The 21,810-nt window shown below is 51.1% G+C and overlaps 7 protein-coding genes across 7 annotated transcripts; 3 read left to right on the top strand and 4 right to left on the bottom strand.

The window, feature by feature from the left end:
• Nucleotides 1-109: 109 nt before the first annotated feature.
• On the bottom strand, nucleotides 110-1,619 carry BDV14DRAFT_177990 (putative cyclin-dependent protein kinase complex component). Its single transcript, XM_073769520.1, has one exon. The coding sequence runs from the start codon at nucleotides 1,098-1,100 to the stop codon at nucleotides 372-374; it is 729 nt and encodes a 242-aa protein (XP_073625607.1). The 5' UTR covers nucleotides 1,101-1,619; the 3' UTR covers nucleotides 110-371.
• Nucleotides 1,620-1,947: 328 nt separating this feature from the next.
• Nucleotides 1,948-3,486, bottom strand: BDV14DRAFT_99899 (putative RNA binding protein). Its single transcript, XM_073777995.1, has one exon. The coding sequence runs from the start codon at nucleotides 3,122-3,124 to the stop codon at nucleotides 2,006-2,008; it is 1,119 nt and encodes a 372-aa protein (XP_073625606.1). The 5' UTR covers nucleotides 3,125-3,486; the 3' UTR covers nucleotides 1,948-2,005.
• A 1,477-nt stretch (nucleotides 3,487-4,963) lies between these two features.
• Nucleotides 4,964-6,892, bottom strand: BDV14DRAFT_99892 (uncharacterized protein). The gene is made up of 3 exons (XM_073777994.1): nucleotides 6,546-6,892; nucleotides 5,728-6,484; nucleotides 4,964-5,675 (listed from the first exon to the last, which is right to left on the bottom strand). The coding sequence occupies exons 1-3, from the start codon at nucleotides 6,713-6,715 to the stop codon at nucleotides 5,058-5,060; spliced, it is 1,545 nt and encodes a 514-aa protein (XP_073625605.1). The 5' UTR covers nucleotides 6,716-6,892; the 3' UTR covers nucleotides 4,964-5,057.
• Nucleotides 6,893-6,993: 101 nt separating this feature from the next.
• BDV14DRAFT_177984 (putative mRNA splicing factor RNA helicase (Cdc28)) lies at nucleotides 6,994-10,692 on the top strand. Its single transcript, XM_073769519.1, has one exon. It carries the CDS (start codon nucleotides 7,192-7,194, stop codon nucleotides 10,558-10,560), a length of 3,369 nt encoding a protein of 1,122 aa, XP_073625604.1. The 5' UTR covers nucleotides 6,994-7,191; the 3' UTR covers nucleotides 10,561-10,692.
• Nucleotides 10,693-10,851: 159 nt separating this feature from the next.
• BDV14DRAFT_202633 (cytochrome b5-like heme/steroid binding domain-containing protein) lies at nucleotides 10,852-11,248 on the top strand (the record flags this gene model as incomplete). Its single annotated transcript, XM_073774085.1, has 2 exons — nucleotides 10,852-11,028; nucleotides 11,171-11,248. 2 exons carry the CDS (start codon nucleotides 10,852-10,854, stop codon nucleotides 11,246-11,248), a joined length of 255 nt encoding a protein of 84 aa, XP_073625603.1.
• A 202-nt stretch (nucleotides 11,249-11,450) lies between these two features.
• BDV14DRAFT_99868 (putative nuclear migration protein) lies at nucleotides 11,451-15,662 on the bottom strand. The gene is made up of 2 exons (XM_073777993.1): nucleotides 12,537-15,662; nucleotides 11,451-12,488 (listed from the first exon to the last, which is right to left on the bottom strand). The coding sequence occupies exons 1-2, from the start codon at nucleotides 15,442-15,444 to the stop codon at nucleotides 11,629-11,631; spliced, it is 3,768 nt and encodes a 1,255-aa protein (XP_073625602.1). The 5' UTR covers nucleotides 15,445-15,662; the 3' UTR covers nucleotides 11,451-11,628.
• A 2,694-nt stretch (nucleotides 15,663-18,356) lies between these two features.
• On the top strand, nucleotides 18,357-20,365 carry BDV14DRAFT_191448 (haloacid dehalogenase, type II; the record flags this gene model as incomplete). Its single annotated transcript, XM_073771497.1, has 2 exons — nucleotides 18,357-19,112; nucleotides 19,466-20,365. 2 exons carry the CDS (start codon nucleotides 18,357-18,359, stop codon nucleotides 20,363-20,365), a joined length of 1,656 nt encoding a protein of 551 aa, XP_073625601.1.
• Between the last annotated feature and the right edge of the window lie 1,445 nt (nucleotides 20,366-21,810).

Below are 21,810 nucleotides of genomic sequence, written 5' to 3'. Positions count from 1 at the left end.
ATTTAATTAGATTCATGCACTGAATTATTACCAACGGCGGAATTCTACCTTATCTCTATTTATTCTACTCTATACAACTGTCAAACTGTCTAGGACTGTTATCATTCAGCCCTGTGCTATCGCATAGTTCGCTTGGTAATGCTAGGCAGCCGCATTGATTTCGAATCAACCCTCGCTTATGGTTAAAAGGTTATGGTGCTGATAAATATACATAAGAGGTATTCAGGAGATATAAAACATGTTAAACTAATATCTGAACAAGACAAACGCGACTTCAAATCAGATCTGCTGCGTCGTCTCACACCAGTGAAGCCTCGGGGTATCATCATCCTCCAATTGCTATCGTACGAGCATCATTTCATCAAAATGGTTCAAGGCGGGCCGTTCGGGTGATCCATGTGCCATTGTAACGCCTTCGCCTGGCCAGCGAGCATTGCTTTGTCAACTCGTAGCTGGAAATCAGCGAGGAAACAGAAACTGATTTCCAACCGGGTGAGTTCCTTTTCTGTAACACCTCCAACTTTCGCAACCCGGCTATGCGAATAGACAAGGTCCTCGACCTTTTTCATCGCCACACGCAGTGCGGCAAGCACCAGGCGATGCATGTTCTTTCGATTGATCAATACAACACGATCGATGTCAGCGACTCGGGTGATGTACAAGCTTGCAGCAAGATACACTCCTGTAGAGAGTGGACAGTAACGCTGGAGCCGCGAAAGATACTCTTTCAGTGTGATTGGTGGTTCTCGCTTGGACATAAACCGCTTGGACAGAAGAGATTGTTGGATAACATCGCGGCCGTGGTCCTGGAATCGCAAGTCGCTTACTAGCGTTGGTGTTTGCTCGCCGCTCGACAGTTCGCTCTTTAAGCCAAGGGCAGCAGCATCGCCATCTTGAGCGCGCGGCGTGCTCGTAGTTGAAACGACCTCCAGCTTATCCACGGCGACGCATAAAAGTTCTAGGGCGCTCTCTGGCGTAATCGCGAACACGTCCGGATCGGTATCATTTCGAGCTTCTTCGGGCAAGAATAGTGTTCCATCTCGCTGCTGGGTTTTTGTATTATCAGCCCGAGATTCGCCCTCGGTGACCTCACTGCTCATTGCGACAGGTCGCAATCGGTTGTCAGGTTAAGTATAGTTTCGCGAAACGTACGTCTATATTGATAGATGTACTCGCGATATCATATATGACAATAGCATTGTTGGACTATGCCCAGTGAATTTGTCGCGCACGTAGTTGTAGACCAAATTGACTCGGGCACGCGACGGGGGAAGGAGTAACGGTCCACGGAGCGGAGGGGTCAGGGCGGGGCGGAGGATAAGAGTTGGGAGTATTCAGAGTCAGAGAGATCGATCCATCGGACTCTAGCGTTGTAAAGTTATCCTTTTGCAGAAACTAGCATAGAAATGTCAGTCTAAGGACATCAAATTTCCTGATCGAAACACACACGAACAAGGCTGTCCAGCGCATGAGCGCTTGCTCAAAAGCAATCACCAAACAGGCAAGCAAGCCACCTGAATGACCAGAACAATCAATTTCTGCAGCAGAACGTGGTCGCCTCACTGTCAAGGAGCATTGCCAGCGCTAGAAGTTGCTCATTGGTGGTATCATCATGGGCGATGGAATGTTTGGTCGAGGTGAAGCCATCATGGGGTCGTATCGGGCACTATTTTAGCCGGCGCTTGCTTTACCTTAGCCGGCCTCGACATCTTCAGCAACGACCGGGGTTGCTTCTCGACTCTAAAGATTCTGGACTCTCGGATACTTCCATCAAGAATTATAAGTATAGACGTTCTCATCATGCGTTATTACTCATATATCATTCTGGGTTTCTGAAGTTTATCAGAATTAACTCCAGCTATAACCTTGGTACTCGAAGACATGCCTAAACGCCATGCTTAAGCGCCTCTCTATCCATCCCAACCCAAACAAAAGAAATTCCGCTAATGAAAGACATTTAGAAACCCTCAACTTTCAAATCCCCCACCTCGCGCTGTTTGTTGGCTTAGAGCCATCGCCTTCTATACCGTCGCGAGTCAGTCAAGCTCTCGTCGTCGGAGCTGAAGTCGCGATAATCGCTAGCTCGACGTCGCCATGAGCTTGAGTGTGACACCAAGTCATGCAGATCTCTTTCTAGTTCCCTCCTTCTTCTTCGGGACTCGCCATAAATGCGATCACCAGCCTCGAGAAATTTACGGCTACCGTCCTGGATAATGCGAGGCCGAAGACGACTTCCTTCTGTGAGCGCGTCTGAGCGCCGGTATGGTGATGAGTCGGCGCTCCGGTACGCTCTTCTCTCTGGAGAGAGTCGTCGGTAGCTGGACCTGTCATAGACATCCTCGGGAAATAGACGGTTCCGAAAATGGCGTCGGCGCTGGCTGTCATCATCACTGTCGAGTTGATAATAATCATTGCGCTTTCGGGCTCTGTCGTATTCCTCATAGTCGACGTCTTCCGCAAATCGGACCTGCCGTCTTCCGGAGCTCCTACTCCGAGCCGGTCTTCTTTCTGGTGAGTGGTGAATCTCAACCGGTCGCTCGCTTCGCCTGACTGGCTCGCGCTCGACTACCGGTGTCCGCTCGCGTGGTCGCCTTGGCCCGTTGGGCCGTTCTGCCGAACGACCCTCTCGGGGAGCTTCATCAGAGACTACCGTGATTTTTTCTTCTCGTGATAGATGGGGAGAAGGTCTCCTTCTTGGTGAAACGTATCGAATCTCAGGTGATGGGGATCTTCGTCTTTCACTTTTGGGCCAAGCGTATCGTATCTCAGGAGCGGGATCCACAACGAACGGGCGAGGAGACCTTGCGCGGCCTCTTGGCCTAGACTCGTAATAGTCTACTTTTGGTGACACTCGCTTGCTGTACGGCATGCGCATCTTGAACGGCTCGCTGCGAATCGGTGAGGTGTCCCTCGTCCACAGCCTGTTGAGGCCTGTTCGAGGTCGCAGAGGCTCCCTTGTCTCGACTATGCGATATGTGGTAGGACGCCTATCCTCTGACCGTGTGTGCTGAGCATAGCGTCTGTAATAATAATCGTCTCGTTCAGAAAGCTTTGGGCGTCGGCAGAATCCACCGCCGTCGGTGGACACGTATCTGCGGATAACTTTTCTCGATCGAATCTCCATGGTGTAAATGTCAGTAGTTGTATGTCAATGAGGTACATTCCGGTTCTCCAGAAGCTCCTTGATCCGAGAGGGGACACGACGGGTATATAATTGCCAAACACGCAGGGCGCGTCTGTAAGTCAGAAGGCCTCGAGTACAGAAATAGGTGAATGAATGTTTGAGAGCTGGGAAGTATACTCGATCTCGAGCAAGATCAACCCGCGGACAAAGGGCCAGCAACAGCAAAATACAAAGATCCCACATAATAGCAACTAACAAAGAGGAAGAATACCTTAAGCTGTTCAAACTAAATTGCGGCAACAGTGAATCTTCTCCAAGGCGTTGTCATGAATGAGGAACATGTGGTCGACGTCATGGGTTCAAAGGCGAGCGCCTGATTTTGGATCAGACTGAGGCACTCAGTCAGAGGTTCATTGATCCAGCTTAACTAAAAGGGTATGTATATATATAAGCAAGCGAACAAAGTCTCCTTTATATTTGTGAAAGAACTTGTTTCAAAAACTCCAAGAAAAATGCCTTATCAAAAGAAGCTGGCCGCGATCCCGCAAATACTTACCAGCCCCAGTAAGGAACAGGCCCTCCATCGTACTAGTACCTGTAGGATCGGGTACCTGCCTAGCCTCTCCAGTAGTCATACTTTGACTAGCACTAGGTAGGTAGATATCTCACCATACTGCAGCCTAGTAACGTACCCACCTAGCCTAGCACGGAGAATATGCAGGTATGCATGACACTAACAAACCCAACGAGGCTGAAGACAAAGATCTGTTGGAAAACAGCCCTAAATCCCGCACAGCCGCCGACATTCAGCTCCCATCGTCCTCTTTACCCTCCATCTACTTATCTCCAGAATCTTCCTGTATCTTCCAGTCCTGTACTGCGGTCACTGGGTCAGGCCTATCTGACCTGCGTCATGGCTCCTACGGCTCTCCCAGTCAGCCGGGCATGTTTCATATGAACAACGCCGGATCGGACAAAGAGCTCGTGACTTCAACAACGGCAACAATGGGCTCACGTTTCGGAAGGGTGGAGGGTGTAGTTTCAGCCTCAAATTTTTCATGATCGCTTTATTTACTCTCTATCGCTCTTGCAACCGAAAATAGAGGCTTGTAGGATCATAGTATGATGTTTAGACTGCAGTAGCGGAATGAAGACGTTATGGCGGTGCGCTTGGGGGTGGCGAGAGAGATAGCGGGACGAGCCGGCCTAGCAGTAAGAACTGAACTTTTTTGCATAGACGCATGTCATTTTGCCCAAGAATCACGTTGACTTCTTCCTTGATCCTGAGGAACTGCGCGTGTTTGGGTGGGTGAATGATTGGATCTTGTGGTCTATAGCGGGCTGTGGCGGTGATTGCGGTGGCTGTGGTGGCTGTGCGGTTTAATCCTTGGGGTCAAAGCAATCTACGTACAACTACAGAGTTGTATCAGGAGGATCTAGCAAGAAGATGAAGATGCTCTTTGTCCTGCTTGGAAAGGATCTTATCTCCAACTTGGTCACGTTGTTGACAGATTCTGACATGAGTTGAGCATAGCCTCGTTGTTGTACTATTCACCCCAGATCCCAGTCAAGCCACCATTTGGCATATACAAAAGAGCCGCAGGAAGTTCTGCTGCGCTAAAGTGCATCATTTGCCACCGTCGTCCTTTGCCAATGCTTTGATCAATTGTTGGTGGCTTGATAGTGGTATACACATGCCCGACGATTGCCTTTTGGCCCAAGGCCCAGCCGCAGATGAGAACCATGGGGAAACGGACGAATCGTATGTGTGGGTCTTTGTGGTTTCGAGAGCGCGTCCGCGAAGAGCCCTGGGGGCTGATTCTTAGGCACCAATGTCAGATCGAATGCTGCCTCTGTGCCGCACAATGTTGCGGCGGCTCTGGCGGCGTTGGATGGATCCTCGATTGGGCATCTATAAAGCACGAACGTACGGTTATCCCCATCTCTCCAGAAATTTCTCCTGATTGACGTCCCGCTGGTAGATGACATCCTGATTGAGATTCTGGATGCCCTTCTGGATACGACTAAGCTTGGATTCGAGCTCAGAGAGGCTCTCCTCATGCTCCACACTTGATAAAGAGGCAGTGAACAAAGAATCGGCTTCTAACGAAGAAGAAAGGAGCACATTAGCTCGATCTGCCGGCAGTAGCTCGGCCGCCAGTGGCGAGTCGCTGGCAAGACCGTAGTTGTGTAGGTCATCCAGCATATGCTGCCGCTCTTTGATCAAGGATTCAACTCCTCCTTCGGCCACTTCGGCCTTGAAGACAGCCTCAAATGATAGGCCCAAGCGACGTAAGAGCCCACTTAGAGCATCAGCCTCCGGGAAAGGACCGATTGATTTTGCAGGCTGAGTCGCCATAAGCGTTGGTTGCGTAGAGAATCTTCTCATCGTCTCCCTTCTTGAACTAGTAGAGTCCAGGATCTGATCACCCACTTCAGCTCGGTATGCAGAGGCAAATGACTCAAGGGCGGTGCAGGACGACTCGCGGTCCCGCAGGCTTGCAATGAGACTCTCCGCGGATGTCGTCATGTCTGTGACAGTCTCGAGGATCTGGCGAAGAGAATTAGATCAATGGCAAGGCAGACTTGGCAAAGACACTCACAAGATCAAGTTTTTGATGGGAGGCAATGCGTAACTGGCCATGGTGATTCTGCAACTGCCGCAGCACAGGCTCGACAAATTGCTGCCTCGTGGTAATTTCGGCCAAAATGTCAATCTCTGAGTAGAGGGAATTCATCTCTTGCTCCAAGCTAGTCACAGCTTCCACGTCCTTGCCTGTGGGGGCATGGGGTGATTTACTGTTAAGTACCTTCTCTAGGTATAAGCGGTCAAGTCGGCAGTATATCTCTTCTGCGATACACTGAGCAAGGATCGTGCTCATTTCAGTCGTCCGTTTCATGATAGTCGCATCGCCATCAGAGGACTGTACGCCGGCCGCAAGGCCCTCCAGGTCTGAGAGTAATTTGTCGTTTTCTTTCAACCGGGTCGTCAAAACAGAGAGTATCTTCTTTCCGTCCATCGTCGATTTCTCGGACTCATTCTTCAGGCTGACCTCTAGTTCATGAGCCAACTCGCTCACTGCAGTAGATATATTCTGCGTTCCTGCATCATATTTTCGCCGTAGCCTTTCAATCTCTCTTTGTTGTCTCGATTCTCGATCGTCATCCCTCTTCTTATGTTTGGTCAAGGCGTCGTACTGTATCGTCAAAACATCTGCTTGTTTCTGTATTTCTGCGGTAGATGTGTTTAATGATTCGATAGCTTTCTGAAGGTCGTCTTCGAGAAACGGTCGGGTGGAATCGAGGTTCGCATCTGATAGCAAAGCGGGAAGCGACTCTGATGATTCAAGCTTCGAATAACTAGTGTCGTGCCATAGGTCAGCTTTACCACTTCTGTGAGGGATTCCGAGAAAAGACATACAGCTTCAATTCCTCCTCCGAGAGAAGCGTGTCGGGGACGAGATGTTCCTGAACCCATTCCGCATTTTTGCTGCCGTCGGAGCTATCACTGAAGGCTGCGGTAATCTGGTCGCGTTTTGAAGTTATGTTTCTGTCCTTCAATGCGGACATGACCACCTCGCCAGGGTCCATATTGTTGTTGTTATGGTCTCGGGCTCGGGGATCTAGAAATGGGGGGTTCTCCACAGTCAAATTTGTTCATGATCGACTGCTGTTCAGGCACTAAGTGGTCAACTTCACTGCCAATTTTATAGTTCTTCAAGAAGGAAGCATTCTTCCCGGGGAAAGTTGCTCGTACATCGTTATCGTAGGTCTGCATGTCGAGCTCCGGGGGGGAGTCGGTCGAAGTAGTGGAACATCGTTCTTGGCGCCGGCTTGAAGGCGGCGAGATTCCTCTCCGCTGACAGCTTCAACCTCTAACCAACCAGCCAACTTGTCGTTGGTCAGCCAGAACTCATATCTGCTTGGAAACTCTACGAGCGACAGACTATACAAATAGTCAGGTATTGTGAGCTGACAATGTGCGATTACTGACAGCCACCAAGTCCGCAAAATCACCACGACACCTCTTTCGATCTATTCGCATATTCGCATAAAAGTCTACCACAATGGACAACCGAACCTTCGTCTCCGATTCCCTCCTCCGCTTGACAAACGCGTCGGACCCGACCGTTGTCGATTTTATTCTCGCCACTGCGTCCTCTGCGAAATCGTCGTCATCATTGCAAGACAAGATTGCGCCGTTCCTAGACGGAGATGCCGGCCAGGTCAATGCGTTTTGCTCGGAGCTTTTCAGGCGTGCTGGGAAGACTCCAAGTAGTGCCGCAGCCAGCGCTGCGACCAGCAGTGGAAGTCGAGATGCCAAAACCAGTGCGCCGGCAAAAGAGAAGAAGAAGTACCGCCTTTTGGACATGGACGAACCTGATGACGAGGGAGGCAGTGGAAGTGGGAGCTCACTAGGACCCAAAAACGTTGAGGCTGAGAGAAAGGAAAAGGATCGGCGGCGGCGCGACAAAGATGACAAGAGCCGAAGCGGTCGCTGGGAGAAGGACGAAAGCAGAAAGAGGGAGCGTGAGCACAGTCGAGATCGACGATCGAAGAAGCTGAGACGACGCGATGTCGACGATTTCGAGGATCGGTGGGGAGATGAGGAAATCGTGGAGGAGGAAGAAATGCAGGATGCTGGTGAAGAATTTGAGGAGTCTCCGGCCAAGCGAATAAGATTAGACGACGGCTCCGCCTCACCGCGGTCGAGGGCGAGCTCTGAAGATCTGGATCCCGAAGAGCGAAAAGAGCGTGACCGAAAACGAGACCTTGACGAGCGTGATGCATTCGCTAAGCGGCTGGCGAACAAGGACGATGGACGGTTGAAGAAGGTCGTCGAGGATCGGACGAAGGATAGTGAAGCTGCGCGAAGACGCGCACTGGCAGATGACTCCAAAGCTAGGGCAGCTGCTATGCCCGACCTGCGACTCCGATCGCGACAGGAGTATCTCAAGAAACGAGAGACCGAGAGGCTGGCTCTGTTGAGGAGGCAGGTCGCCGAAGAAGCGCAAGAGTTACGCGAGAACCCGAACTTGACACGAAAGGAAAAGGAAGAGTTTGCGCGCAACCGTGAAGTACTGCGAATTGCAGAGGAACGCCTACGCATTGACGACCATCGCGATGGGTATATGATGCCCGAAGACTATATCACCGAGAAGGGCAAGATTGATCGGAAAAAGAAGGAAGATGCTTTGTACAAGCGCTACGTGGACCGCGATGATTTCGGGCAGGAGAAGTTCGTTACAGAGCACGAGGAATGGGAACTGGAGCAGACGGCCAAGGCCAAAGCCCAGATCAACCGCGCCGAGTTTGTGGACGAAGGCAACTACGAGTATGTCTTTGATGATACACAGAAGATCAACTTTACCATGGACGCTCAGATGAAGGGAACGCGCAAGATGCTGACCCAGGAACAGCGGGCGTTGCAGGAAAAGCTTGACCAGGCGGAGCAAAAAGCGCAGACGATAGAAGACACACGTAAGAAGCTGCCGATATACCAATTCCGAGACGAAATCATTCAAGCCGTTCATGATCACCAAGTGCTTATCATTGTCGGAGAGACGGGATCTGGAAAGACAACACAGCTTCCGCAATATCTTCATGAGGCGGGATACACAAAGAACGGGATGAAGGTTGGCTGCACGCAGCCGCGCCGAGTAGCAGCAATGAGTGTCGCGTCGCGTGTTGCAGATGAAATGGGTGTCAAGATTGGAAATGAAGTCGGATACTCCATTCGCTTTGAGGATAATACTAGCGACAAGACGGTGCTCAAGTACATGACTGACGGTATGTTGCTGCGAGAGCTGCTTACAGAGCCGGACCTAGGGCAGTATTCGGCGCTCATGATTGACGAAGCGCACGAGCGTACGGTGCCGACTGATATTGCCTGTGGTCTTCTCAAGGACATTGCCAAAGCACGACCTGATTTGAAGTTGTTGATTTCATCGGCGACCATGGATGCGCAAAAGTTCCAGAGCTACTTCGACAACGCGCCCATCTTCAATATCCCCGGACGCATGTACAACGTTGACATTCACTACACCCAACAACCAGAGGCCAACTACCTCGCCGCGGCCATCACGACCGTCTTCCAGATCCACGTTTCTCAGGGACCAGGTGATATCCTTGTTTTCTTTACCGGTCAAGAGGAGATTGAGGCCGCCGAGCAAAGTTTACAGGAAACGGCAAGAAAGTTAGGGAATAAGATACCGGAGATGATTATATGTCCAATCTATGCCAATCTACCATCCGATTTGCAGTCGAAGATTTTTGAGCCTACGCCACCAAAAGCTCGAAAGGTTGTGTTGGCTACCAACATTGCGGAGACCAGTTTGACGATTGACGGCATTGTCTACGTGATTGACCCCGGGTTCGTCAAGGAAAATGTCTTTAACCCTCGGACTGGTATGGAGAGCTTGGTGGTGACGCCTTGCTCGCGAGCGTCAGCAAACCAGCGAGCAGGTCGAGCAGGTCGTGTCGGGCCCGGAAAGTGTTTTCGCTTGTATACCAAATGGGCGTACTACAACGAACTAGAGGAAAGTACAACACCTGAAATTCAGCGGACAAATCTGAGCAGCGTCATTCTCATGCTCAAGTCGTTGGGAATCGACCAGCTCCTGGAATTCGACTTTATGGATCCGCCACCGGCAGAGACAATTATTCGAGCCCTGGAGCAACTCTACGCTTTGGGAGCATTGAACGATCGTGGTGAACTTACCAAGATTGGGCGTCAAATGGCCGAGTTTCCGACAGACCCTATGCTTGCAAAGGCAATCCTGGCTGCGGATTCTCAAGGCTGCGTGGAAGAGGTTCTTTCAATCGTCTCGATGCTCGGTGAAGCAAGTGCCCTTTTCTTCCGACCAAAGGACAAGAAAATCCATGCAGACAGTGCGCGCAACCGTTTCACTATCAAAGACGGCGGTGACCATCTCACCCTCCTTAACATCTGGAACCAATGGGTCGACTCTGACTTTAGCTACGTCTGGGCGAAGGAAAACTTCCTCCAGCAGCGCAGTCTTACTCGAGCACGCGACGTGCGCGACCAACTCGCGAAGCTCTGCGACCGCGTCGAAGTTTCCCTAAGTACCTGCGGCTCAAACAACATCATGCCCATCCAGAAAGCCATCACGGCAGGCTTCTTCCCGAACGCAGCTCGTCTCCAGCGCGGCGGCGACTCTTATCGCACAATCAAGACAGGCCAGACGGTCTACTTGCACCCGTCTAGTACGCTGTTCGAAGTGAACCCGCGCTGGGTAATCTACTTCGAACTAGTCCTTACGAGCAAGGAGTACATGCGCAGCAACATGCCCTTGCAAGCAGAATGGCTGGTAGAAGTTGCACCGCACTACTACAAGAAGAAGGACCTCGAGACGCTGGGGACAGAAAAGAAACCCAAGGGGCAGGGAGCAGCAGGGGAGAAGAGTCGCGATTAATCATGTACATTATCGCACAAGTCGACCGTTATACCTTATTTGCATAGAAGATCATAAATCAGCCATGACCCAGAATAATGATGAAACCAATCACAATCAGCACAAAGTAATCGACCGCGGCTCCGGAATCCCAAAGCCGAGGTTCGACTCCAGAGCGCCAATCCATCCCGCACTCGCTCCGTCGCCGTCATTTCCCCATCTTCTGTCTAAATACTCGTTCCATCGCTCACACTTCGCTATACTCATCCTCCATCTTGCATACACACTGTCTCAAGTAAACAAAAAGCCAAAATGAGCAAAACGTTCACCCCCGCCGACGTTGCATCCCACAACTCCCCCGACAAGGGCCTCTACATTATCGTCGACAGCGCCGTCTACGACGTCACAAACTTCGTTGACGAGCACCCCGGCGGCGCAAAGATCCTGAAGCGCGTTGCGGGCAAGGATGCTTCAAAGCAGTTCTGGAAAGTACGTTTGCGTCGTCCTGGTTCCTTGACCTTCTATCCTTGGTGCTGTCACTCCGAGACAAGCAGCCGCAGCCGCACCCTTCGAACAAAGAGCGCGTGACTTGCAGATAAGAGCAATAAGCTGACTTGTTACCTTCATATAGTACCACAACGACGGCGTGCTGAAGAAGTACTCGCCAAAGCTGAAGATCGGAGACGTCAAGGACGCCGCGAAGCTGTGATTTTTGTTCCGAATTGCTACACATTTGTTTGAGATTTGCTGCTTTATGATGGATTGAAAGTGTTCAGGGACGAAAGCCCGTTATTATACCATTTCGAATTGTTCTTCATCATGCTTTTAGAGACGGAGAATCGCATTTGTTCTGTCGTTGTTTCACCGCTGAATAGAGCGCTGGTCATTACTTCTTTACTGACGAGTATTTCAAATCTGGTCTGTCCTGAGATTACTTATTGGGATGAATAGATCTAAGTATATCTATATAAATATTTGTGCTTTTTACAGTCCAAAACAATTCGCTCACATGGTATCAATGAAAGACATAACTCCGGCGTCAAATAATAGGGGAAGGATACAGCGTATAAGGATAAATGTTGTGGGAGATTAGAATCCTCGGAAAGGGTCCTCGTGGCGGTACTCGCTTTCCTCATAGGGAGAGTCCATCTCAGGATAGGTAGCCGTCCCCTGGCTCATACTCCAAGGCGTTGACGCCTTGCGCGTATGTCGCCGGGATGTGTTTCGGTAGCGGTTCGACTCTGTCTGGTCGATGAAAGCTTCCATGCGAACGGTGCCAATGGCATCAAAGAAGTTGCCTGTCCTGACACTACTCGTCTCGGAAGTACGGTGGCTGAAGCTGCTCCGCACGCTGTTCAGTCCATGCGAGTTTGAGGAAGGGGCTCCCGCTGCATCAGAAGAGCTTCGCATAGAAGGCATCGTATTTTGGCTGGAAAAGCTGCGAATGTTTGGTATTGGCATCCTTGGTGCAGTGTTGCTGCGTTTCCGGGAGTGGTTGGAGAACCGCGGCACCGTTGGAGGAGCCGCTGCATCTTCAGAAGGCCGGACACCATCATCAAAGTCGGAGGGAAGCTCAGGTACAGGTTCGGGGTGGCCATTAGGGAAGGATCGTTTTTTGCCCTTGGGGAAGGGGCGTGGGCGGCCCTTGGCGATGCGGATAGAGTCGCGGATTGGATTGCGGCGGAGCGTTGCTGTCTGCTGTCCCGGATGACTGTATTCTTCTTGCGGTGCCGGTGGCAGTGCGGCAAGATCCTGGACGCCTATGGCGGAGTGACTCAGGAACGACAATGCTGTCAGCCAAACATAATGCCGTTCAATGCTGGAGGCAGTAAACTTGAGCGCTCGCTCAGGTGTCAAGATTAAAATAGAGCGATTGAATTGGACGGCGCCATTGAACCCCTTTGGAAGCGGGTTGTCGTCCTTGACGTCGAGGACAGATTGGATAGTCACTGCTCAATTAGCCTGATGTTCAAAACTCAGAGATCGTTATCACTCACGCTTTCTACCACTCTTGCCCAGCAGCGCAGGACCAGTCGTTGGTTGCTTGCTGCTCCACATGACTGCTCGTTCGTACGGCGCCAGCCAGACCCAGCGTTTGTGCCTGACTCCGCTGTTCGTGATGCTCGCAGAGACCTCTTCAGCGTTGCGACCTTGCCAGTTGTCCTTCTCGCCACCAAATGACCTCCTTCGGCGGATGTACTTCCACATCCACTCTCCTACCATGGTCTGCGCAATTGCATCAACTACACTGGTTGGCTGGACTGTCGTTGACGTTGATTCCTGGCGTTCATGCGCCATGTGTTGTGATACGCTTGTTCGATGAGAGGGCCGTGCCAGTGAGCTTCTCCGAGGCATCGAGTTCAGATCATCAAACGGCATCCGAACGTGTCGAGGACTGTCCTGTCCATACGAAGAAGATACGGACATGGGCGGGGACGATCTGGTAGTTGGTCGGCTCGTCTGGTCTGTCTGGGACATTGTAGCTGCCGAGTGGACACGGCGCAATGTAGGTCGGCGCGCGAGACCTGGACGTGGACGATCCGAGAAATTGCGTGACGGCGTCGGGCTCTGTCGCCCTTCACTTCCAGTCTGTGGGAACTTTCTTGAGCTGAGTCTGATGGGGACGGGGAAGGGAGGTGCAACGCTAGAAGCATTGCTACCGCTGCCGCTGTCAATACTGGGCTCGCTGGGGCTGCGCGCCCGCATTCTTTGATGGGTGACAGCTACACTGGTTATTACTGCTGCTCTGCGTTTATCTGCCTGTCGAGCTGGCTGACGACTGGCGGGATCGAAAGGATTGGACATATCAGCGATAAACTCGGAGTCAAGGTCCTCCGTCACCTCTGGCAACATCATGGCCTCCTCAAGACTCCGGCGGCGTTCGTGAGCAGACACAAGCTTACCCTTACGCACTTTGTATGACGCGAAAGGCCGGTTCAATAACTCGTCGTCGGTGAAGACGTCCCTGGTGTTCTCGGCCTCATCGTCACTTGTCTGTTCAAAGCCAGCGAAAAGACTACTTGATCGCAGAGGTCGCCTCAGTTTTGCGTCACCTGACAACGGACCGTTGTCGTTATTGCCCGGGTAGGCCTGGATGTGCCCGAAATCGCTTGGTGTTGTCGACTCTCCTGGTGCCTCTATTACAAGAGAAAGCGGCCGTGTTTCGGTCTTCACAGCCCGATTGACAGGCATGTAAGGCTGATAATCTTGAGAGGCCGTGCTGAGCGGGAGATCTGGAATAGCAGATGGAAGCAAGCTTGCTGGAAGCTTCACTGGGCGTTGGTCGATGCGAATAGGCTCGGTTTGAATACCCACAGTCTGAGTATCTCTGGTTGGCTTAAAGTCGACTTGGCAGGAAACACTCTTGGTTTGAGGTGGAAGGACAACACTTCCTCGTGGCGAAGCTGACTCAGTTTCAGGAGGATGAATTGCAATCATCGGAATCTCGATGTTTGCTGACTTTGTTTCCTCTTGTTTAGGGTCTGCTACAGTCTCAACATCTGTTTGTACAGAAGTTGAGACCATAGTAGCCTTTTCCACAACAGGCGCCGCTTCAATATGCTCAACCTTTGGCGTCCATGGAGGGGTAGGGAGTTCATCGGCTGTTTGAGATGAGGCCGACACCATGTCGATGGTGAGCGTCGACGTGCTGCTGTCCTTAGCTCGGTATAATTCTGGCATTGGCGGCTCGGGGAGCGGAGACAAAGTCGGCGACGGAGGCGGCGAATATTGAATACCTGTATCCTGATATTCAACATGCGGCGTGCGAGCCAAGGGGGTTTTTGTGAGCTCTGGAAAGTCTCTAAGCTCTGGGTGTTCTTCCATTTTCGTACCATAACCATCGGCACTATGGTCGAGCGAAAGACCCAGAATCTTTCTGGCCTTCGAACCCACCGTATGGGACAATTGAGAGTGCACCGAGGCAGGACGCTCTTCAGGTAGCGCTTCGGGGGAATCAGGAGCCATGTCGTCAATGTCAAACTCATCATCCTCATCGAATGCTAGCTCGTCTGCAAGGTTCGTCTGCGACCCAAGCATGTTGCCATTGCTCATAACCGAGTATCGGCCGTCGGCATAAAGATTGTCATCGCCATCATTGCTACTTAAGCTAGTGACGCTGGTCCGGCGTCGTCCTTGGCTGCTGGAATACATGCTGACCGAGTCACTGTCCTTTCCTGTAGATGCTTCTTTCGTGACATCAATAGCGTCGTTGATTGAAGGCTCCCGAGAGCTTGCAGCTTGAGCAGCTGCAACTTCATTGAGCACAACTTTCAGGCGACCTTCGACCACATGGACTTTTCGCTCCAGGTTCCTGCGCTCGCCATCCCAGGCTTCCTTGTCACGAGTCCAGAAGTTTGTGGTTCTTTCCAACTCCTCCTCACGGTTCTTGGCCTTTTTCTGTGCCTGTTCTAGCTTCCTGCGCACCTCGGAGACACTATCCAACGCATTATCTCTTTCTTTAGCTAGGTCAGTAAGAGCCGAAGAGCTGCCGCCCTCAAGCAGTTGTAATTGGTGCTTCAGTGATCGTGATTCCTTAGACTGCTTCGATAGTCGTTCGCTCAAATCCTCGTTCTCCATGCGGGACTCGTCCAAGCTGTTCTCCAAGACATCGATGGCCTTGGTTTTGCTCTCTATATCTCGTCGTAAGGCAAGAATCTCCGAAACAAGCGATGCGTGTAAGGTTGGCGTAAACCTCCGCGGGTCGAGCGGCGAAATGACATCCTCGTCCGCTACATCATCGAAATCCGTGGCCCCATCAGGTGAGGAAATATGAATTGGAAGAGAGGCCGGCGAAGCGACTGTGCCAGGCGAGGAGTCGGCCCGTGAATGCATGGAAGGAGGCCGCTTGGGCGTTGTAGAGGGCGTCGGAAAAGCGCTCGCAGGGTGGACAGCTTCTGTGGCCATAGCGTCTATAGCTGGACCATCAGAGATAAACAGCGCCTTGACCAAGGCCCGCAATGATTCGTTCTCATATACAAGCTCGTTTTCGCGCTATAGATCTTCCTGGGCTTGAATTTCGCGTTATGAAGTTTCCATCGACTATATGATCCGCTGTGGTAGTCGAGGAGACTGTGAGATACAATTGCGACGCGGACGTGAGAGCTGGCGAGTAGTAGATACTGATGAGCGGTTGAGAAACCTAAATATGCATAAGCCAATCGCATCGAAAAAGACAGTAGGTGACAGTGTTACCTTCAAAGACAGACTGTCCTCGAGGACAACAATTGGAGTCGACGCGTTCTCTTTCCTAGTGGGGGGCGAGAGTACAAAGGATAGTAGATGAGAGCCGATGGTGAGACAACAACATCGAAATTAAGATTAAGGGAATAATCTCCGCGAGCGATGCACAGAAACAGAAGGAACGGTTGAACAGTGTCTGCGAGGCCTGTGACCCTCACGTCGACCAAGGTCCAATCCCTCGCCTTTCACTGCCAAATCTGAGAAAAGAGGGGGAGTAGAGGGATGCACAAAGTACGGAGTAGTCGACCGTTTGGTTCGTTGTCGACGATGAGCCTTGCGGCGGCGACACGGAGTAGATGAGCGGCGGCGGCATGATGGAACCAGCCATGGCCATGCTAAGAGTCTCGAAGGCCTCTCGTCATTGTTAGTGTCGTCCACTCGTCCAGGGGTGTTCGTTAGGGGGATGGGGAAGACGCACTAGCAAGGAGCCTGGAGGAGCCACTTCGCTTCTCCACCAGAGCTGCCGGTCTCCAGCCTGTCGCACTGCCCAAATTGACCTGCTACCGCCAGTAGCGTCATTGGGCGTGGTCACAAGAGGCGACAAAGTGGTGTTCGCAGTAAAAACCGAGGGCCAATCATTGGAAAAGAAAAGGGGGAGGAAGAAACAAGAAGTTCATTCGAAACCCGCGAAGGATGCAATAAGGAGAACGCGTCCGCTTGGCGTGCCAATTATGAGCGCGGAATCGGATATCAGCAATATTACCCCCTAATATATGAACGGCTCAGTCATCATACTAACAAACATCGTCCACGTCTATTCGAGGATACTGCTTTAGTGCGTGATGAGTTCACGTCAACACTCAACAGCCGTACACGGAGTACTCCACTACTACTGGTTGCCTGCAGCCTTCTAAGAAGGGTATGCTGTAGTCAGTATTTTCGTTACAACCAAGTGCTTTTGAATTTTCATTTTGCGATCTAGTTGACGGTTTTGATCGAGCCCAATCTCAATATGCAGTCTGCACTGTCATCCACGTGAGTCGCAAAGAGTCCATGGCTCAAAGCCAGCTCATCTCTCATCGTATGACAGAGAGGGACTGGTGCGAGGCGATCGCCAACAGGCAATTTCCCACGGAGCCCCTGGTCTGTGTTTCAGCCGACAAGCCAACGTTTAGACAAAGAAGGGTTAAGTTATTTGTTAGCTCAGATATCGAATTCGATATAGTGGTAGAACAGGTCAACTGTATGGCATCAATGTTTGAAGCCCTGAAGCCCCTCTGCCACTGGATCGATTATTCACCGTCAGCATAATAATTGCTCTCCATCTGTCGATTGTCGATTGTTTTTTTTTTTTTTTCCTTTTACTCCTTTACCCGGATTCTTTGTTTTTGAGGCGGGTGGGATCCCTGGATCCGCCACAGCTTATAGAGCTCCCCACCGGCATTTCCACGGTTCGCCCGGTCCAGTCGGCAACTCAACATCCACTCAACTATTGACTCGCAAATGAGAAATGGAGTCGGCGTACCTGGTCATATGGAGTAGTGTGGTATAATATCTGGAGATTAAGCATGTGCGAGAAGCTCCTTTGTCACATCGACGGCGCCGGACGCGTCTCTGTCGCGGGTGATGCCGCTTCTGGTGCGAGTTCCGGTCGTTGATCAAAATGTTTGCCTCTGCAGTCTGTGATGCAACTGCTGCAACCCCAATCTTGCAAGTCGACAAAATGGGTCGACTTGAAGGTCTCACAGACTCTCAGCCCCGGATCTCAAATTCAAAAAACAGATCTGCCACATCTGTTTCACCTTGGCCTCGATCAGATTGCAAGTGTCATCGGTATCGGATGCATATGAAGCTGCGCTAGCCGAGTTAAAGTTGAAAGGAACGTGTGAGCGCCGAGGAAAGTCCATGCGGGCGAGGCCTGAGTCTGGACCCACGCGGTATCATGGCTGATTTTTGAGTTCTCGTCAGAATCATGTCAGACATGCCCAGACAATTCGATAAGGTATATCGTCGAGTATTCTTAGATGACAATTTGCGAATGTTTGCGCCTGCGAACTGGCAATTGCTTCACAGCCGGGTTGACGCGTCTTCGCCGTTTAGGATCTCCAGCCGAGCTGCAATCTGCAGCTGTCGTCGACTCATCAATCTTCAGCAGCAAACTAACAAGCCTTGGCCACCTGTCAGCTCGGTTGCTAACGTAGGGCTTGCAGGGAGAGATCTAACGGCTCTATATCTGAAACGCCGGACAAGGTGACGATGTGATATGTGATCGGATTCGCAGCTCCTGAGGCGAAGTTGTTTGCTAAAATAGACAGCTTCTCGGATTTCGGCTCCGTCCAGATGGTGATGCTCAGCGGCGTTCACTCGGAGATCTGCTTCTGACTGAGATCAAAATCATTCCATCAATCCGCAGGCAACATTGTTATGGCGACTCCAACCTCGAGAATGAACCGGACCGCGTTACGACGCGTTATCTGGACCTCGGATTCCCCCGCATGACTAAGCCCGCAATGACGGTAACCCCTCATTCAGTTCCGACCTAACATGGCCGAGAGTAAGCTTCTAGGGGTGACATAGGTCTTGGTTGCGCATCACTTTACAACTCGGAATCGGCCGCCGTGATAAATTCCATAAACATGCCAATCAGCGGAGACACCAAAGCCCTCTTCTTCGACGTCTTCGGCACCACAGTCAGCTGGCGAACATGCGTCACGAAAGCTCTCGAAGAAGCCAGTAAACAAGCTCTCCTGAATACGCGAGAATCCCTTCACGATGGCCTTCGAGCACAGGCATCAGCAATGACGACCGACAACTGGCACAGCATGGCCGAGGACTGGCGGGCATCCTACGGGCGATTCACCAAGACTTTTGACCTCTCAAACGGCTTTATCTCTGTAGACAAACACCACTACGATGCTCTCGTTGAGATTCTTCGCTCTCGTTGTCTCGATGAGCTCTTCACGGAAGCCGAACTACAAGAACTCGTGCAGGCATGGCATCGTCTAGATCCCTGGGACGATACAGTCCAAGGTCTGAAGCTACTGAGCAGCAAGTTCCGCACGTGCACACTATCTAATGGCAACGTGTCGCTGTTGGAGGATCTCGTACGATATGGATCGCTGCCTTTTACGGATATTGCCAGCGCAGAGCACTTTGGGGCCTACAAACCGTCTCCTCAGGTCTACCTCGGAGCTGCTGAGAAACTGGGCTTCAGACCAGAGCAATGCGTTCTTGTGGCGGCTCACCTGGGCGATCTAAAAGCGGCGAAAGGATACGGCTTTGGGACTATCTATGTGGAGCGTGTCGGAGAGGAGTTTGGCAGCCTTGAGAAGGCTATGCAGGAGGGGTATGTTGACTTCGCGGTTGAGATGGAAGACAGTCCGGGTGGCTTCGTAGAGGTTGCGAGACAGCTGGGTATCCAAGCGGATGACATGTAATCTTGTAGTTGCATTTTAGCTGTCTACCTACGATTCTTAGTATACCCCGGCTATGTGATAGCTACTGATTGATAATCGAGTCTCGTGACATGGCGCCATTCATCCCCGCTGTAAGCTGCTGATTATCAATCCACAGATCGAACCAAAAACATAGTGAGTACATACTCAACATCTATATAAGTTGAGCAAAGGCGAAATACAATTCACTTCTGAATTGTCCGACACTGTTCGATATACAAACATCATGCCCGGGGAAACCGTACGTTTTATTGACGCTGCTACAAAAGCCAGCTGCTAACAACCCACAGGCCAACATCTACAAGCTAGCCGACAAAGACGGCCACTTCCGTTGCAAAGACTCTGTCTTTCGATCTTGGATCTCGAGTGCTCCAGACGCTGAGTTCCCCCCAGAAACAGACCGCTATGTACTCTACCTCAACTACGGCTGTCCCTGGGCGCACAGAACCAACGTCGTGCGCTCGCTGAAGGGCCTCGAGGACATCATCCAGCTCGTTGTCTGCGACATTGAGCTCGGTCCCGAGGGCTGGTTTTTCTCTGGCCGGGATGGGTCAGCCGAGAAGGACCCTCTGTATGGATTCACGAAGATCAGCCAGCTCTATTTCAAGGCGGACCCGGGGTACGAGGGGAGGTATACCATCCCTGTGCTATGGGATAAAAAAAGCGAGACGGTCGTGAGCAACGAGAGTAGCGAGATTATTCACATGTTCGACTCTGAATTCGATGAGTTTCTTCCTGAGGAGAAGCGTGCGAACAACCTGCCTGGCGGCGGGCTGTACCCTGCTCACCTGAGGGGAGAGATCGATGCTTTGAATGAATGGGTGTACGACCGTATCAACAACGGCGTTTACAAAACGGGCTTTGCCTCAATGCAGGAGGCATACGAATCTAATCTTTACCCGCTCTTTGAAGCTTTGGATCGTGTTGAGGAGCATCTTGCGCAGCCGGGACACCAGCCTTATTTGTTTGGTGAGCATATCACCGAGGCAGACGTCCGGTTGTATACGACTATCGCTCGGTTCGATGTGGCATATTATCTTATCTTCAAGTGCAACTTAAAGATGATTCGTCATGACTATCCACTTATCGACAAGTGGTATCGACGGCTCTACCACGACGAGTCGGACAGGACAAATGGAGGCGCGTTTAAGAAAACGACATTCTTCAAACCTGTAAGTCAATCAGCATAATCCTGTCTTTGGTGGATGTTAACTTCCTTCGGTATAAACATGGCTACCTCATAGCTGTAAGCAAGAAGCACGGCATCGATAGTTCCCAGCTGGTGATACCGTCTGGGCCAAACCCTGATATCCTGCCCCGGAGGCATGAACCTTCCTTTTTTGCGACATCGGTACAGCTTTGCAGTTATTCAGGCAATCTACGTTATGCCCCTGTATTGAAGTAAGAATAGCTGCACTTGGAGGAGCAGTAGGCAGTCGTAGTACGTTGTCTCAACTGCGTTCAGAAAACTTAGAGGTACCGACAAAATCTCTCTTCAGGTGCAAAGGCAGTTGTTTGAACTCTTAGTATCAATCTACTTGCCTATGCTATTATTCAAGACCATGGCACAATCATCATCCTGCTAGCTCGATGCAGTTATCTTCCCTTGACCAGCTAGGGTAAAACATTCACCTTCCTTCTCATACTAAGTTGGATACAACAGTAATACAGTAGCAGCAAGTCAGGAGGCAATCCTCCAGTCTGGGAACTGCAGTACACTCGCAAGGACGAATTCTGAGCACCGCACGCACCACCGTACTAAGCCGGGTATGTATCAACTTCGACCATAATAAAGTCGGCGCCGGCTGCTCTTCACCCAACCATCAATGCTCCTCTTCCTATTTTCAGTTTTATGAGCTGCGGCGGTCCTTCAACATACAGGCCTTGAAATGTGCTCACGGAGCGAATACTAGATTATGCGGTGATCCTAGGACCACGTCCCACACAGCACCCGCTCGATGTTAAGACTCGGGGCCGTCAAATCAGAGGATTCCCACCTATGTTCCCTGGCCCAGGTAAACTCAATGCAATGCTTGAGAGGATGTTTCAATACTTAATGTAGCTTCACATCCTAGTATCATTCCGACGTGGCAACTATCCGCATAACATAGGCCAATGCCTGCTGGCGTCGATTTCAACGAGATTCGTTCGAACGGCCATGGACATAATGCGATCAATCTCGTCGACGAAATACCACTCTTTCTCAAATACTATATCGTGGTATTCAGCGAGCCATGGATGTTTCATGGAATTGCTCAATGACAAATTTCGCCCGCGTCCAGTCACGGCCCTCTCGCACCGTACCGGCCTGGGCAACCATTCAAGGGAACTGCATGCGGCATCATCGCGCCTTTGGGTTCTGGCTGAGAATTCTGGTGCAGCCTATTGTCGAAACGTAGTTGGCGCATTATAGTCGTCAAAATCAGAGCGGCCAGTAAGATAGATGTGCATCTGTCTCTTACTTCCAAGGCTTATAGGAGCTCAACACAATCAGGCCGCGCCAAACACTGCCAATTCAATTGTCTCATGGGACTGTTAGTATGACTATGGCTCTCAAGCTCTGTCATCAGCCTGTAGGCTAGTATAGGGTAGCAATCAGCGCCCGTGTGTACAGAGTCGCTGTGTAGCTCTTCGA

Source organism: Aspergillus stella-maris (genome assembly GCF_047715825.1).
Source record: "Aspergillus stella-maris strain CBS 113639 unplaced genomic scaffold BDV14scaffold_49, whole genome shotgun sequence".
Lineage (NCBI taxonomy): Eukaryota > Fungi > Ascomycota > Eurotiomycetes > Eurotiales > Aspergillaceae > Aspergillus > Aspergillus stella-maris.
The sequence above is the reverse complement of the archived record's forward strand: the minus strand, read 5'-3'. Positions and strand labels throughout refer to the sequence as shown.